This window comes from Saccopteryx leptura, chromosome 3, assembly GCF_036850995.1.
Source record: "Saccopteryx leptura isolate mSacLep1 chromosome 3, mSacLep1_pri_phased_curated, whole genome shotgun sequence".
Classification (NCBI taxonomy): Eukaryota; Metazoa; Chordata; class Mammalia; order Chiroptera; family Emballonuridae; genus Saccopteryx; species Saccopteryx leptura.
Window position 1 is genome coordinate 152,242,820 of NC_089505.1, and position 17,626 is coordinate 152,260,445.

Below are 17,626 nucleotides of genomic sequence, written 5' to 3' on the forward strand. Positions count from 1 at the left end.
TAGTTGCGTCACTTTAGTTGTTCACTGATTGCTTCTCATATGTGCCTTGACGGGGTGAGGGGTGCAGACAAAAGCCAAGCTAGTGACCCCTTACTCAAACTAGCATCTTTGGGCATCAAACCAGCAACCCTGGGGATCATGTTGATGACTTGATGCTCAAGCCGGTCACCCTGTGCAATAGCTGCAACCTCAGGGTCACCCTGTGACCTCTGCATCCCAGGTCAACACTCTATCCACTGCACCACCATTGGTCAGGTTATTCACTCCCACACAGAAGTAAAAATGTTCTTAAAGAAAAGCTCTGTGATAATTTTAATGTATGCTGTTCTTGTGTATGGATTTGATATTACCTTTATTATCTGAGCCACAATCTTAACATGGGACAATATTTATAAGCCATACAACCAAATATAGAATATACAATCACAGCCTCTTGCTGTGAACAGCAATTTCCCAGCATATTTATTTCATCCTTATGAGAATGCGCAGGTTACCAGTTCTTTTGTGTGTGTGACAGAGACAGAGAGTCAAAGAGAGGGACAGATAGAAACAGACAGGAAGGGAGAGAGATGAGAAGCATCAATTCTTCGTTGCAGCACCTTAGTTGTTCACTGACTGCTTTCTCATATGTGCTTTGATCGGGGGTGGGGGGCCTTCAGCAGAGCAAGTGAACCCTTGCTCAAGCTAGTAACCTTGGGCTTCAAGCAGTGACCTTGGGGCTCAAGCCAGAGACCCTGAACTCAAGATAGCAACCTCAGGGTTTCGAACCTGGGTTCTCTGCATCCCAGTCCAATGCTCTATCCACTGTGCCACCACCTTGTCGAGCAAATGTGTTATCAATTCTTACTGTTGAGCATCATATCATCATTTTATGTGACCAGAGATGAAGAATGGAGTTAATTCTTCCTACTAATGCATACCTGTCCAATGATGAGTCAAGACTCATTCTTTAAGAACTATGTTGTTATTACTTCTAAAAAACAAATTCTATGCCTAGAATCAATTGTACTGATGTAAACACAAGAAACACAGGTATAATATCAGTAGCTCCTTGCTACTGATGGGAAGTTAAACTTTTCATACCATTTTGTCAGGTTTTTTACAGGTTTTTTACACCAGAATTAGACAAAAAAATTCCTGTGTATTATAATTCCTTCATACTCACCCTATCACAAGTCAGGCATTGCACTGAACTAATGATTGTTCCATCAAATACGTCTGAAATGACACTTCGGTATTTCTTATGTTGTTTTTTTCTCTTTGGGGAAGATACCGATTGAGCTAGAACTGAAAAACAAGTGTTGAAAATTTTTTTAAAAAAATCAAAGTAGTTCCTTTAGCATTTTTCTTTGGAATATTTAACTATATAATACTATACCGTAGAAAACTGTCAAAAAACCATTCAAGAGCATTGCTTAAAAAAATGAGAAACCAAGTTAAACAAGAGGAGTTCAGTCTCCTCATCATGACTTCAGTCAGAACAGTTTTGCTTTTACCTGTTTGTTATTGATTCCCAGTAAAGGCATATTTGAAAAAATGATTTTTTTTTTTTTTTCTGAAGCTGGAAACAGCTCCGGAGAGACAGTCAGACAGACTCCCGCATGCGCCTGACCGGGATCCACCTGGCACGCCCACCAGGGGGTGATGCTCTGCCCACCAGGGGGCGATGCTCTGCCCCTCCGGGGCGTCGCTCTGCCACGACCAGAGCCACTCTAGCGCCTGGGGCAGAGGCCAAGGAGCCATCCCCAGCGCCCGGGCCATCTTTGCTCCAATGGAGCCTTGGCTGCGGGAGGGGAAGAGAGACAGAGAGGAAGGAAGGGGGGGTGTGGAGAAGCAAATGGGTGCCTCTCCTATGTGCCCTGGCCGGGAATCGAACCCGGGTACCCCACACGCCAGGCCGATGCTCTACCGCTGAGCCAACCGGCCAGGGCTGAAAAAATGATTCTATAATTAAGTTTTGAGAGTTCTTTATATATTCTAGATACAAGTGCTTTGTCAGCTACATGACTTGCAAATATTTTCTCCCATCTTATCCTTTCATTCTCTTAACAGTGTCTTCTGCCAAGAAAGTATTCAATTTTTTCTTTTATGGATCATGCTTTTGATGTCTTTAAAGAATTCTTTGTCTAACACAAGGTCATTAAGACTTTTTCCTATATCTTCTAAAAGTTTAACAGTTTTACATTTATGATCATGAAGCTCTCATATAGCTAGTAGGAATGCAAAATAATAGTCACTCTTGACAACAATTTCATATTACCTTAAGCCTAAAACCTAATAAACTCACTTCCAGGTATTTATTCTAGACAAATGAAAACTTATGCTCATATAGAAACCTGTACATGAATGCTTATAGCAACGAAATCATAACTGCCAAAAACAGCAAACAATTCAAATGTCCTTCAATGAGTGAATGAATGAACAGTAGTACAGAAATCCAATGAAACACTAGTAATAAAAAGGAACAATTCAGACATGCAATGTAACTATTATCTCAAATGCATTACACTAAGTCAAAGAAGCCTGTTTCAAAAGACTACATACTGTATAGTTCCATTTATATAGCATTATGGAAAGGCAGAACAGTAAGAATAGAGAACAGAGCAACAGAGCTAGTCCTTAGGAAGGGGTAGTGGGATGGTCTGATTATAAGGAGTAATATAAAGAAATTCTTTGGGACACTGGAACTGTTCTATGTATATTCAGTTTGTGGGGGTGGTAAAAACAATCTATGCATATGTTAAAACTCAGATATCATACCAAGAGTGACTTTACTGTATGTAAAATTGTGTCACACAAACACAAAAATTTTAAATCATGATTGTATAAAATTATGCTGTCAATTTTAAAGGACTGAATATATTTCATAATTAACACTAACTGATCAAAACAAAGTAACCTGAGTAACTGAAATATCTACCTTTTTTTTGTGTGGGTGCCAATCCTGGCCACAAATTGCCTGATTTGGGAGGGCTTGCTGATAAACGTGGATTAACACCTTCATTTGATGGAAGAATCTGTGATGTAGATAGTTCATTCATATGGACATCAGTAATATATTCTGTAATATTTAAAATTTGTATTATTACCTTAAATAGTAAAAATATACCACCCGTCAAATAATGTTAATTATGTTAAAGTTTCTTCATTTGAGATTCACATTAATAAATATCAGGTGAAATACTTGATAAAGTGCTAAGGGAAGTAACAGTGATTGTGCCCCTGGGAATTCAGTTAACGTTTATAACACATTATTATTCTAAACAATTCAGGAAGAGAGCAGTAGAAATATAAAGACAAAGAGAATTGTACTTTTTCTAATTTAGTATTTTAAAAAAAGATACTTAAGACAGTTTTTTTAAAAGCTTTTAAAACAATGTGGGATAAAAAGATTATCTTCCAAAACTAACATAGTAATCAAAATCTAAGAAGAAATTTAGGTATGCATAACCATAAATTATTTTATTCTTACTGTGATAAAAGAAAATTGACTCTCTTTCAGGAAAGGACCTTTATTGGAATTAAATTATGGATCAAGAAAATAGCTCAAGCCAGTTAGCTCAGTTGGTTAGGGCATTGTCCTGAAACACTAAGGTTGAGGGTTCAAACCCCAGTCAGGACATATACAGTAAGCAAATAATGAATGCACAACTAAGTAGAACAACAAATGAATGCTTCTCTCTGTCTCTCTCTCTCCCTTTCCTCTCTGTCTCTCTAAAATCAATCAATAAAAATGAAAAAAAAAGTTGTATTTAATAAAAGAAAATATAAGCTTCATGAGTGTATTCTTGATACTTTGCTCTTGCATTTTCAGTACATAACATGCATTCCATAGTAAAGGACTGTGCTCAGTAAGTATTTGAGTTAAGAATTGTTCATAAGAGACTCTGAAACAGAGTAATTTCAGGGATTTTCCAAATAATGCAAAATAAATTCCTCTCACATAGGCATTTTTCGTTATCTCCACCATGACTAAAAGCAGACTATATAATTTGAGGGGGAAAGGAGGGAGGAGACTCACTCTAGACCAGGCATCCCCAAACTATGGCCCGTGGGCCGCATGTAGCCGCCTGAGGCCATTTATCCGGCCCCCTGCAGCACTTCCGGAAGGAGCATCTCTTTCATTGGTGGTCAGTGAGAGGAGCACTGTATGTGGCGGCCCTCCAACGGTCTGAGGGACAGTGAACTGGACCCCTGTGTAAAAAGTTTGGGGACCCCTGCTCTAGACCTTTCTGAAGGGAATAAAATTAGTATGATCTAGGTCAGGTATTGGCAAATGTTTCTTGCCAAGGATCAGATAGTCAATATTTTAGGTTATGTGTGCCAATGGTCTTTGTCACATTTTCTAGTCAGGTCTTTTTTTTTCTCTAGTCAGGTCTTTAAAATATACAAAAGCTCAGATCCCTGTTCTAGGTCAATTAGTTACTATGAATATGAACAAACCTGGCCCTGGCCAGTTGCTTCAGTGGTAGAGCATTGGCCTGGTGTGTGGATGTCCTGGTTCGATTCCTGGTCAGGGCACAGAGAAGTGCCTATCTGCTTCTCCACCTCTCCCCCTCTCATTTCTCTCTCTCTCTCTCTTCCCCTCCTATAGTCATAGCTCAACTGGAATGAGTTGGCCCCGGGAACTGAGGATGGCTCCATGGCCTCTGCCTCACACACTGAGAGCTCGATTGCTGAGCAATGGAGTAACACCCCAGTTGGGCAAAGCATCGCCCTTTATTGAGCTTGCCAGGTGGAACCCGGTAGAGGCGCATGTGGGAGTCTGTCTCTCTGTCTTCCCTTCTCTCACTAAAGAAAATAAATAAATAAAAATAATATGAACAAACCTGCTATGGAGCAATAAAGAATGTGTATGTTCTAAACCAGGATGTTTACGTGGAAGGGCTGGACAGCAATCTAGGCTAAGTCCTTCAATGATGACATTTCATATACTAACTATTCAACTTCTAAACACATCTAAACTTCTAAATATAAGTGCAGTATAATTAAGGAACCTAACCTGTTTTCCTGACTAGAAGACCTTTATGCACTGTACACAGGTGAACGAAGCACAAGTATTCCTCTGGTTAAGAAAATATCCCTTTCTGCCTGACCAGGTGGTGGCACAGTGGATAAAGCATCGAACTAGGATGCAGAGGACCCAGGTTTGAAACCCTGAGGTCGCTAGCTTTAGCGTGGGCTCAAAGACATGACCCTATGGTCGCTGGCTTGAGCAAGGGCTCACTGGCTCTGATGCAGCCCTCCCACCCCATAGTCAAGGCACATATAAGAAAGCAATCAATGAAGGAGACAAAGGAGCCACAACAAAGAATTGATGCTTCTCATCTCTCTCCCTTCCTGTCTGTCTGTCTCTCTGTATCTGTCAAAAAAAGAAAATACCTTTTCCTCAAGAAGGAATTGTGGGTTCCTTCAAATACCTAAATAAATTGTTTGGTAGTTCTCACTCTTTAGTAATTAGAGAAGATAATAAACTATTTTTGGCCTGACCTGTGGTGGCGCAGTGGATAAAGCATTGACCTGGAAATGCTGAGGTCGTTGGTTCGAAACCCTGGGCTTGCCTGATCAAGGCACATATGAGAGTTGATGCTTCCAGCTCCTCCCCCTTCTCTCTCTCTGTCTCTCCTCTCTCTCTCTCTGTCTCTCCCTCTCCTCTGTAAGATGAATAAATAAAATAAAATATTTTTTAAAAACCCAAAAAACTATTTTTGTTACTTGTCTGCCACTTGGTTTAAGATCAGATAATTTGAACCTCTGATGGTTCAATTTTATGTGCTTTGAAGAATTAAATATCACATTAAGCCAAGATAAGATAACTCTTGAAGAAATAAATGTAAAATGCCAAGCAATCTAGCTCAACATTTTTCATTTGATTCCTTGCTCTTTCTCAAAGAAACACTGACTAGTATTAGAATATATCATAACAATGTTCATTATAATTGAATTCCTGCCCTAAAACATACACTAAATATTTCATAGCTGATGTGACCACAATGACAGCAATCCAAATCTAACAGTGGGCCCTGGAGAGTTGGCTCAGTGGTATAGAGCACTGGCCCAGCATGTGGATGTCACGGGTTCAATTCCCAGTCAGGTCACACAGGAGAAGCAACCATTTGCTTCTCCATCCCTTCTCCTTCCCCTTTTCTCTCTCTCTCTCCTCTGTCTCTCTGTCTCTCTTTCTTCCCCTCACAGCAATGGCTGGATTGGTTCAAGGACATTGGGCCCCAGGTGATGAGGATGAGGAGGCCCCATGGAGCCTCTACCTCAGGCGCTAAAAATAGCTCAGTTGTGAGCATGGCACCAGATGAGCAGAGCATCAACCCCAGACAGGAGTTGCTGGGTGGATTCTGGTCAGGGCACATGCGGGAGACTATCTCACTATCTCCCCTCTCACTTGGAAAAGAAGAATAAAAATTAATTAAATAAATCTAACAGTATATAAGTTTACAAAACTGCAATTGGGCCCTGGCCGGTTGGCTCAGTGGTAGAGCGTCGGCCTGGCGTGCAGAAGTACCGGGTTCAATTCCCGGCCAGGGCACACAGGAGAAGCGCCCATTTGCTTCTCCACCCCTTCCCCTCTCCTTCCTCGCTGTCTCTCTCTTCCCCTCCTGCAGCGAGGCTCCATTGGAGCAAAGATGGCCCGGGCGCTGGGGATGGCTCCTTGGCCTCTGCCCCAGGCTCTAGAGTGGCTCTGGTCGCAACAGAGCGATGCCCTGGAGGGGCAGAGCATCGCCCCCTGGTGGGCAGAGCGTTGCCCCTTGGTGGGTGTGCCGGGTGGATCCCGGTCCGGCGCATGCCGGAGTCTGTCTGACTCTCCCTGTTTCCAGCTTCAGGAAAAAAACAAAACAAAACAAAAAAAACACTGCAATTGGATTACTTTGTTTTCTCAGGATCTTAACAGAATCTACTTAAAATGACATTAACTCAACACTCACATGCATCTCTTGCTAAACTCTACTAGTTAGAGAGCCTAAATATAACTGTTCAATTATCCTTCAAACTAGCATAGTTGTACCCTAGAAAGATAGCTCGGTGGGTTAGCATCGTCTCAAAGCGCAGAGGTTGCTGGTTTGATTCCTGCTCGGGGTACACACAGGAACTGATGTTTCTGTCTCTTTCCTGCTCTCTCCCTTCCTCTCTCTAAAATCAATAAACGTTAAAAAACTATAAAATTACAAATTAGTATAGTTGAACTATAGTCATACTGCACATAAAATATTAAGCTAAAGCTATTAGTCATTCTATTTCATTTTTATTATGCTAAATATAGTGAACATTAACACGTAAATTAGAAATGTGTTTTGATTTTAGTCACATGCCATTTTCTCTCAAAAAAATCTGAAAATAGTGAAATTACAAGTATATCTTTTTTTTTTTAATTTTATTTTTTTATTTTCAAGAGAAAGACAAAGTGAGGGAGCAAGACTGTAGTTGCTTTACTTTAGTTGTTCATTTATTGCTTCTCAAATATGCCATGACTGGGTAAGCCTAGAGTTTTAAAACCATGACCTCAGCGTTCCAGGTCAATGCTTCATTCACTGTGCAACCACAGGTCGGACTACAAGTGTATCTTAAATACAAATATAGTATCTTCCACCCATTATGTACCAATGAAACACTATCATTTTCAAATTATTAAAATTGTCACCTGAAGCTCTGCTGTGTATTTGCACTTTGACGGTTTCCTGGTTGGTCAAGTCAACTGTTTCAGACACAGAATCTCTATCTTTATCTAATTCTCCTTCAGAATTTACTTTTTTAATCTTATTAAACATCTTCTCTTTTTGCCAATCTTTTGACATTTCTGAATTGTTCCCATCATCCTGAATTAACATTGTTGTTTCATTATTATCTTCAGAAAAGCCTCTAGAGCCATTGTCATTTTCAGCTTTATCACTGTTGCTACAAGATTCACAAGACTGAAAATCTACATCTGATTGGCTCTTGTCTTCCTCCATGGTCTCTTCAGTTGTTATCGTTTGAGGATCTTCTTCTACTACTTCCATGACCTGCTCTTTTAGTTCTTCATGAAGCAGATCCATTAAACATCGAAGGAATTCTTGAGCATCCTAATAGAAAAGCAAAATAGATATTACCACTTCATTAAAAATATGTGTATATATGTAGAAACTTAAGGAAAAATATATAGCCTGACCTGTGGTCGTGCAATGAATAAAGTATTGACCTGCAATGCCAAGGTCACCTGTTCGAAACCCTAGGCTTGCCTAGTCAAGGCACATAAGAGAAGCAATTACTATGAGTTTATGCTTCCTGCTCCTCCCCTTACTCCCTTTCTCTCTATTCTCTCTCAATAAAAAAAAAGAAAAAATATACAAAATGTGGTTATCAACTGGTAACAACTAAATGTATAGCATTATACTGAACAAAAACAATTCAGTAAAACATAAGGTATTGAAGGGATGGGAAGCACTAAGTTCTAAAAAGTTATGTAAATAAAACAAAAGTATGTATAAAACTGAAGATGACCTGGAGGTCAAGTTTCAGTAGCGCTATTTTTAGAAAACGGAAGAGTATGCTCACTTCAGCAGCATATATACTAAAAAGTGGAGGACTAAGGTATAAAGAAAACATGGATTTGCTTCATAGAACAATTCGAAGAGATGTCCTAAATTCAAATATTTTATAAGTTCAGTTTAAAATTAAACTTTAGCCTGACGAGTGGTGGCGCTAGATACAGCGTCAACTTGGTATGCTGAGGTTCCAGGTTAGAAACACCTAGGTAGCCAGTATAAAGTACTGGGTTGCTGGCTGGAGCATGAGATCATAGACATGATCCCAAGGTCACTGGCTTGAGCCCAAAGGTCACTGGCTTGAGCAAGGAATCACTAGTCTGCTGTCGTCCCCCAAAGCACATATGAGGAAGCAATCAGTGAACAACTAAGGAGCTGCAATCAAGAATTGATGCTTCTCATCTTTCTCCCTTCCTGTCTATCTGTCCCTGTTTGTCCCTCTGTCTCGGTCACAAAAAAAAAAAAAGCACAGAAACAGACCCTATTTTAAATATTAATGTAAACACAACACTCAATAATAAAGAAATTTTTTAAATCATATTTTAAAAGTCTTAAATTTGTAGTTTGGTACAATTTGTTAGCTGTGAAAAATAAAATTTGGATCATTTGTAATATAAAATAAATAACATTGAAGAATTAAATTTTTTTTAAAACAAAAGCATAAAATGTAGAAAATATAGGTGAAAATTTCTCTCAGAATGTGGAGCTTTTCAGAGCTAAACCACTAAAGGAGATATACGGGGATAGGCAAAAATAGGTTTACAGTTATCCATATGGAATAAGACATGCAGGTTATGATTATTACAATAGCATTATTAACTCAAAAAGAATGTTACAACTGTAAACCCACTTTTGTCCACCCCATACAAAGGTTATATGTGAAACACAAGTTATTCTCGTAGTATCTTATTACTTTCCATACAAACTACTGTAAACCCACTTTTGCCCTCTCTGCATTTACTCATCCCTAAATTTAAAATTTGTGGGAAAATGTAAAATTAAAAGGTACAAAAATAGAAGTAAAATATAAATAATTATTCCTAGTAAATAAAAACACCAAAAGAAAAAATTTAAAAAAATAATGGACAAATAAATTTTTTAGAAAGAAATACCAATGACTATATAATAGTATAATGTACTATATAATAGCAATTTTCAAACTTATTAAAGATTATTATGATGTATAAAAAACAATGAAGACTTACCTGTTGTGAATACCCCCGAAATGTTGGATTTACAGTTTTAATTCCTTGAAACAAATTAGTAGGCACAACAGATCCTGGCCTAAGGAACAAAAGATTTTTAATGAGAAATTTGTGATTTTTATTTTATTTTAGAAATCAGCAATCAAGAATTGAAAGTACTAAATTAAAAAGTGTTTGTGTTTCAAAAAAGTCATTCAAAATTGCCCAGTATTATGTTCCATAGGTTTGTCAGACAGCTTATTACTGATATATAGGATATATTTTATTGCTTTCTACTATAATGAAATGATCATACTCTACTATATAATGTTTCAAAAATACTTAATTACTTAAAATTTCTGGGGTAATTAAGGTAAATGTGCCTGATTAGGTGGTGGCACAGGGGAAAGAGTGCTGGCCTGAGATACTAAGGACCCAGGTTAGAAACCCAAGATTGCCAGCTTGAGCACGGGCTCACCAGCTTGAGCACAAAGGTCACCAGATAGATCATGGGATCACAGACATGATCCCATAGTCGCTGCCTTGAGCCCAGGGTCACTGGCTCGAGTAAGGGGTCACTCGCTCTGCTGTAGCCCCCAGGTCAAGGCACAGATGAGAAAGCAATCAATGAACAACTAAGGAGCCACAGTGAAAAATTAAGTCTTCTCATTTCTCTCCCCTCCTGTCTGTCTATCCCTCTCTCTGTCTCTGTCACAAAAAAAAAAAAAAAGCCAACTAATGGTAAAAGCAATTATCTGAATAGCTTCAAAAGAAAATTAGTAAAATAGTACAGCAAACAGTTATTTTAATGCAACAATTTAGAGCCAGTAAACATTAAGAAGAAAAATGAACATTTATACACATATCTATGGTCTGATTTTAGCATTGTGAGAATGTTTACTGCTGCATTAAAACTAAAGTTTCAGTAACAAAAGCCTCAGCAGTTCAACATTATATCTCCAGTCCACGATTCATTTGGAAGTTCAAACATGACATTCCCCAAAGTGAACTTGTCTCAAATCTGCCTCTTCTGCATTTTTCAGCTCTACAAATGCACCTGCATCCTTTTATATTTATGATATTCATTTAAAAACAACAGCCCTGACCAGGTAGGTCAGTTGGTTAGAGCATCATCCTGATATGTCAAGGTTGCAAGTTCAACATACAAGGTCCACGCACATACGAGAATCAATCAATGAATGCATAAATAAGTGGAACAACAAACTGATGCTTCTCTTTTCCTCTATCTCTAAAATCAATAAATTAGATATTTTTTTAAAAAATAAAGAAAACAAATGTATTAAGTACATACCTGCTTTTATGCCACAGCTCTGTCATCAGTTTGAGGTAACTTTTACAAATGGCTGGTTTCTTATCTGTTCGAACTAGTCCTCCACAATCAAGAAAAAACTGTGTCAAAGGTGGGCTAATTTTAAGAAAAAGAAAGTATGTTGGAGTGTAATCAAGCTCATACTGATTGCCTTCTCATCATTCAATGAACTGACAGCACAGAGCCCTGTATCTATTATTTCTTTGCTCTTTTATATCTTCACATTTATTCCTTCAGATTCTTGCTCAATCCATTTGAACCAGATTTGAGTCCACCATGTCAGAGTCCGCAACACTTCAGATCCAGTTATTACATTTCACTTCCCTCAGTAGCACTTATCACAGGTGACTTGCCCCCTCATTCTTGAGCAGCCCTTCTCTTAACCAATGTAACGTACTTTTCTACTTTTCTTCATTACCTCTCTGACAACTCTTTTCCCTCTTTATTGTTCTTTCTACTCTTACCAGATATCAGGGTTCCTCAGGACTTGATCCTTTAATTTTCCTCACGTCCCTATATACACTGTTCCCTGTGTAATGTTAAATTTTCACACGTATGTCAATGAGAGTCAAATTTACAAAAGTCAAACATCTCATCTAAACTCCAGATGCATCTCAAACTTACAACTTACATGCTCACAATTTAACTTTCAAGTGAATCTGCTTCATCCACGCTTCTACATCCCATTAAGTAGTACTGCTATATATTCAGTGGCTCAAGTTAGCAATTTATAAGGCAATTAGCTTGGTTAACTTGAAGAAACATCCATGAATCTATTCAGTTATTGGAAACTGAGCAAAGGACTAAGTCCTGGCCTGCTATAAATTAGCTACCATAAAAAGATATTCCATACAAATGCTATCAGAAGAGAGCTATACTTAGACAAAATAGACTTTAAAACAAAAGCTATAACAAGAGATAAAGAAAGGCATTATATAATGAGAAACAGATCATGAAGAGGCTAACATTTGTGCCTGACCAGGCGGTGGTGCAGTAGATAAGTGTTGGACTGTGATGCAGAGGACACAGGTTTGAAACCCTGAAGTCGCCGGCTTGAGCACGGGCTCATCAGTTTGAGTGCAGGGTCGCTGGATTGAGCTGGGATCATAAAAATGACCCCATGGTCGCTAACTTGAGCCCAAAGGTCACTGGCTTGAAGCCCAAGATCGCTGGCTTGAGCCCAAGGTCACTGGCTTGAGCAAGGGGTCGCTCACTTTGCTGTAGCCCCCATGTTCAAGGCACATATGAGAATGCAATCAATGAACAAGCTGCAATGAAGAATTGATGCTTCTCATCTCTGTCCCTTCGTGTCTGTCTGTCTTTCTCTCTGACTCTCTCCCCTTCTCTGTCAAAAAAAAAAAAAGAGGCTAACATTTATAAATATGTATGTATCAAATGTAGGAGCACCTAAATATTAATATATAAAGCAAATAACAGATCTGAAGGGAGAAATAGATAGCAATAGAGTAATGGCAGAGGACTTCATTACTCCATTTTCAACAACGGATAGATCATCCAGTCAAAAAAATCAATAGCCTGACCAGGTGGTGGCGCAGTGGATAGAGCGTTGGACTGGGATGTAGAAGGACCCAGGTTCGAGACCCTGAGGTCGCCAGCTTGAGCACGGGCTCATCTGGCTTGAGCAAAAAAGCTCACCAGCTTGGACCCAGGGTCGCTGGCTCCAGCAAGGGGATACTCAGTCTGCTGAAGGCCCGCAGTCAAGGCACATATGAGAAAGCAATCAATGAACAACTAAGAAGTCGCAACGCACCACGAAAAACTAATGATTGATGCTTCTCATCTGTCTCCATTCCTGTCTGTCTGTCCCTCCCTGTCTATCCCTCTGACTCTCTCTCTGTCTCTGTAAAAAAAAAAAAAAAAAAAAAAAATCAATAAACAAGCATTGGATTTAAGCTACACATTAAACCAGATGGCCCTAATAGGCATTTCCAGAAAATTCATCCAACCCAGTTTCTTGCCTACTCTATCTTGAGAGTTACCCAAGAAGAAAGAGAAAATAACTTTTCAAGACTATTAAAATATTTAGTTTTACCTAACCAATATAATTTTTTAAACGGGGAGATTTCAGAAAATGGAGGGTAAAAAAATTGTGTGTTGGGGGGGGATGACAGAAGTACAGCCAGGCATTTATAAAATTCTGTTGGCTACGGGAATTGAATAGAATTGCTAACTCTTTCCCATATTACTATTAATGTGTATTTATTTTCTCTTTATTTTCTCCTCTCACTTTTTCTTTTTTTTTTTTGTGATAATACTACAGCAGCATAACTTTAAAATGCTGAGTAACTTTAAAAAGCTATACAACAAAAGTAATTTCTCTACTTACCAATTTGAAAGAGCCTGCAAAGCTGCATTCATATAACAAGTATTGCCAATATTTTTCAAACCTGTAAGGCCTATTAAGACAAAGTACATGTCATCATTCAGTGATGTCATTAAGTGACATCATTAAGTGATGTCATCATTCAATAATGCAATGATTCAATTTTATGATTGTTTACTGATTACATAACTATGTATGGTAGTTATTATGGATCTCAAACTACTGTCCTAACATTAAGAAAACACAAAATATACTATGAAAATACAAAATAACAACTCAGACAAGTCAGACTTATACCCGTGTTAATTTTCAGATAGTTATTTAAATATACACATGAAGAATTAAAATTTCCTTAATTACAAAACAAAAAATTTGCACTAAATTATATACAGATAGCTTATACTAAAAACTGTGGGCTCTGCTTAGTAAAGTGACAACTCAAAGTTGTCAGTTTGCTTTTTTTGGAAACACAATTTTACTAGGCTGAATTTCAAAATTCTCCTTTTTGTAATTATCATCTGAGAAGTTCCTTTCACTTCTAGATTTTAAAATTTTCACATTACACAGTTTACTAAAAAAACAGGCAATACCATACAAAGAAGGGTTACACAGAATTTATTTTACCTCTTGCCTTAAGTTCACCCTCTTCTTCTACTTCTATATCCAGATCATCAAATACAGCAACCAGAGGAGTTTTTAATGTTGTGTTACTGGGTATTTTAAAATCCTTGATAACAGAAAAGAAAGAAGTCTTAAACAAAACCTTAAGTTTAAAAAATGTTACCTCATATACATCAACAGTCTACATTTAATAGATGTTATTTTAAGAATTCAAGGTAGGCCCTGGCCAGTTTGCTCAGTGGTAGAGCATCAGTATGGCATGTGGATGTCCCAGGTTCAATTCCTGGTCAGGGCACAAAGGAGAAACAACTACCTGCTTCTCCTAACCTCCTCCTCCCCTTTTTCTTCCCCTCCCACAGCTATGGTTCAGTTGGTTAGAGGACAGCTCCATGCCCTCAGGTGCTAAAAACAACTCATTTGTGAGCACAGCCCCAGATGAGCAGAGCATCAGCCCTCTCTGGGTGGGTCCCAGTTGGGGCACATACAGGAGTCTGTCTCTCTATCTCACTTGGAAAAAGGAAAGGAAGAAGAAGAAAGAAGAAGAAAGAAGAAGAAAGAAGAAGGAAGAAGAAGGAAGAAGAAGGAAGAAGAAGGAAGAAGAAGGAAGAAGGAAGAAGAAGGAAGAAGAAGAAAGAAGAAGAAGGAAGAAGGAAGAAGGAAGAAGGAGGAGGAGGAGGAGGAGGAGGAGGAGGAGGAGGAGGAGGAGGAGAAGAAGAAGAAGAAGAAGAAGAAGAAGAAGAAGAAGAAGAAGAAGAAGAAGAAGAAGAAGAAGAAGAAGAAGAAGAAGAAAACAGTGCACATAGCCTACACTGTCTTTTCAGATTTTTAACTTTTTAAAGGAAAAAAATACTAAAGCTTTTCCATCATAACATACTAACTAACCTATAGACTTCTATATTTTTTTCTGATACTTGTTAATATATTTATTTTCCATTCTTTTAAGGATATGAAATAATTCATCTGTTTTAAATAGTAATAAAGTACACTAATATTAATTCCCAAGAATTTACTTAATTCAGAGGTTGCAACTTATGATCTGATGGCCAACTGCTAGCCCACACTATGTAACAACAACAACAAAGCAAAACTTTAAGCTAATATTTTAAAAATTGGGTGAACTCACATAAAAGTCAGATTTTACAAGTTCCCTTTATAATAGCAGAAGAACAAAGTATACTTAGTTGGAGAAGGAAACTGAGTAACAGCATGTACTTAGCATGTCCTCCAGTTCTCCAACCTATAGCTTTATTCCACCTCTGTAACACATGCATACTCCCTCCCATAGACCCACTTTACACATCTACTTTATCATCCTGGCATCTGTAGATACTGAACATTTAAGCCCCATATATTCATTTTGTTGTATTTAAATAGAAATTCAGAGGCTTTTAAAAAATCATTCAACATCTTACCTTCTAGAAAAAAATTTCTATTTTAAAAATTTTAACAATATTTTAAATGGTTTCCAATAGTTACTATTTTCCTCTAATACTCTTATAACTAATGCTCTGATAAAATTGGGTTCAAAGAGCCTACAAATTTTATACCTCTAAAAAATGTGTACAAGTAACTTTTATCCTCTAGTAATTTATTCAACAATGGATCATTAGGAAGTTGAATGAAATTAAATTCATGTCTTTTATGTATTGTAAATATAACTCACTAGAGAATTATTTACAAGCCATAAGAAAACTTTCAGTACATTTATTCAATCAGACTTAACATTCACTAAGAGTGTGTAATCTCTTCTGGAAGAAATGACAACAGATCGCTGTTTTAACTTACGTTTCTTTAGTCAGCGATGATTATTTTCTCAATGTGTTTTTATTTGTACTTCTTTGTGAAATACCTGCATTTATCGTTTCAGTCATCTTTTACGTTCTGCCTTTATAAAAATTGTTATCAGTTCTTTATGTGATTAAAGTTTTAGTAATCATATTTTTGTTAATAATGTAAGTATTCAAGAAAACATTTTCAAACTACCAGGACACTCAAAAAAGACAAAAAAAACACATTTCTGAATGATAAATAGATATCAGTGGGAGAAACGGTAATAGTGATGATTAACTAGAGTCATTCAACTATGAAACTAAAAATGCAACAAGTATACCTTCTCTAAAACTTAGTCATCTTAAGTTACATATTATATGAGGCAAGCAGGATTTATTATCATACATGTCTACTATCAGAATGTAATGTAAAGATACAACAGAAAAAATCTGAGAGTTGGTATCAAGGAAAACAAGTATAGGAATTCAATAAAACATATGAGGAAAAAACTCATTAATGCGTTAATCCATACAGAGCAAATGATGACTAGAGTAAGTTAGAAGCCAACTACTCTAATTTTTTCATTTCCCTTTTCCTATTTTTTTATGACTGGAGTATTCTCAAAATTAAGTGCTCAATCTTTGCAAGTCTATACATAGTTTGTTACCAAAGACTGATGCTAAGTTTTAATATATTCTATCTGGTTTTCAATAAACTATAAATGTTCACAGTAATACAAATGGAGGTGGAGTGGAGTAAATGAGGAAAAGGGAGCTGAATTAGAATTTGTTTTTCTCTATCAAATATGGCCTAACACCTCTTCTAGATTCAGACTTGTTAAGAAAAAATGAACATTATTTAAGCCAATTTTTTTTTAAGTTTTTAAAACACATCAGGTGCTTTCCCATCTTCAAAGAGATGGGCTTCAATCTCACCCTAACCTGTAATTCTACAAAAAAACAAAGGCCGGCCTCAACGTTTGAACTGAAAAAAAGAGGCACATTACAGGCATGTTTTACAGTACAGGTTTGGTAGGGTTCTTTTAAATTTCACCTACATGATAAATTCCGAAATTAGTACCTGAAAATATTTAATGTTTTAATTAAATAAATATAGATTATTACCTGGACACTGTTTTCTTGTGTTTGGTGAAGCGTTCTTACATGAGGCAATGAAGGCTGAGTTCCTAATTTCCTATCCAAAAATACTTCTTTGCTGCAAGCATAACACCATACTCGAAGAGTGGTAAGGTTCACAGTTAGATAATGCTTTGTTTCCTATATAATTTCACAGGGACAAAGAAGAGGAACCAGAACTAGGTATAGTTGAAAACATTTCAAAAGAGCATAGAAGATAAACTGCTGGCCTCTGATGAGTAACAATATACTTAAAAGAGAACAGTTATATTCAAACACCAAAAATATTCTTTAAACTGCTAAAGTATACACAGTGAATAGTAGCAATATGTAAGCCTGCTCTAATACTCTATTGTCACTTTTCACCACTATTCATAATAAAAAGAAAACACAACAGTATAAGACTCTGCTTTGCAATTTCCAAACAAGCATAATACCAGAAAATAATTGAAAATAACACAGTAACTGTTCTAGGAGATCAGACTGGCAAAAAAATACACATGACATGAGTGAAAGCACAAAACAGCTCAAGTAATAGTGAATATATGATCTGATATATAAAACTCTAGTATTTCTCAATTAGACTGCTGTAAGAGAATTATGCCCCATGGAAAATGATTCTTCCATGAATGGTACATAGCACTACCATTCTAGAAGAGAAGTAAATTAATTAAGTACAATGATGCCTGAGGATATTGGGGTATTCA

At 37.3% G+C, this 17,626-nt stretch overlaps 1 protein-coding gene across 2 annotated transcripts in view; it reads right to left on the reverse strand.

Annotated features, from left to right (window-relative positions):
• The window catches only part of USP33 (ubiquitin specific peptidase 33), a 57,266-nt gene that overhangs the window by 19,257 nt on the left and 20,383 nt on the right, over window positions 1-17,626 (reverse strand). For both annotated transcript variants that reach the window (XM_066376599.1, XM_066376598.1), the window contains exons 5-12: window positions 16,908-17,060; window positions 14,017-14,119; window positions 13,396-13,465; window positions 11,031-11,144; window positions 9,740-9,818; window positions 7,652-8,072; window positions 2,921-3,061; window positions 1,166-1,287 (exon numbers count right to left, since the gene is read on the reverse strand). In XM_066376599.1, the coding sequence (XP_066232696.1) occupies window positions 1,166-1,287; window positions 2,921-3,061; window positions 7,652-8,072; window positions 9,740-9,818; window positions 11,031-11,144; window positions 13,396-13,465; window positions 14,017-14,119; window positions 16,908-17,060 (1,203 nt within the window). The remainder of the gene's footprint in view (window positions 1-1,165; window positions 1,288-2,920; window positions 3,062-7,651; window positions 8,073-9,739; window positions 9,819-11,030; window positions 11,145-13,395; window positions 13,466-14,016; window positions 14,120-16,907; window positions 17,061-17,626) is intronic.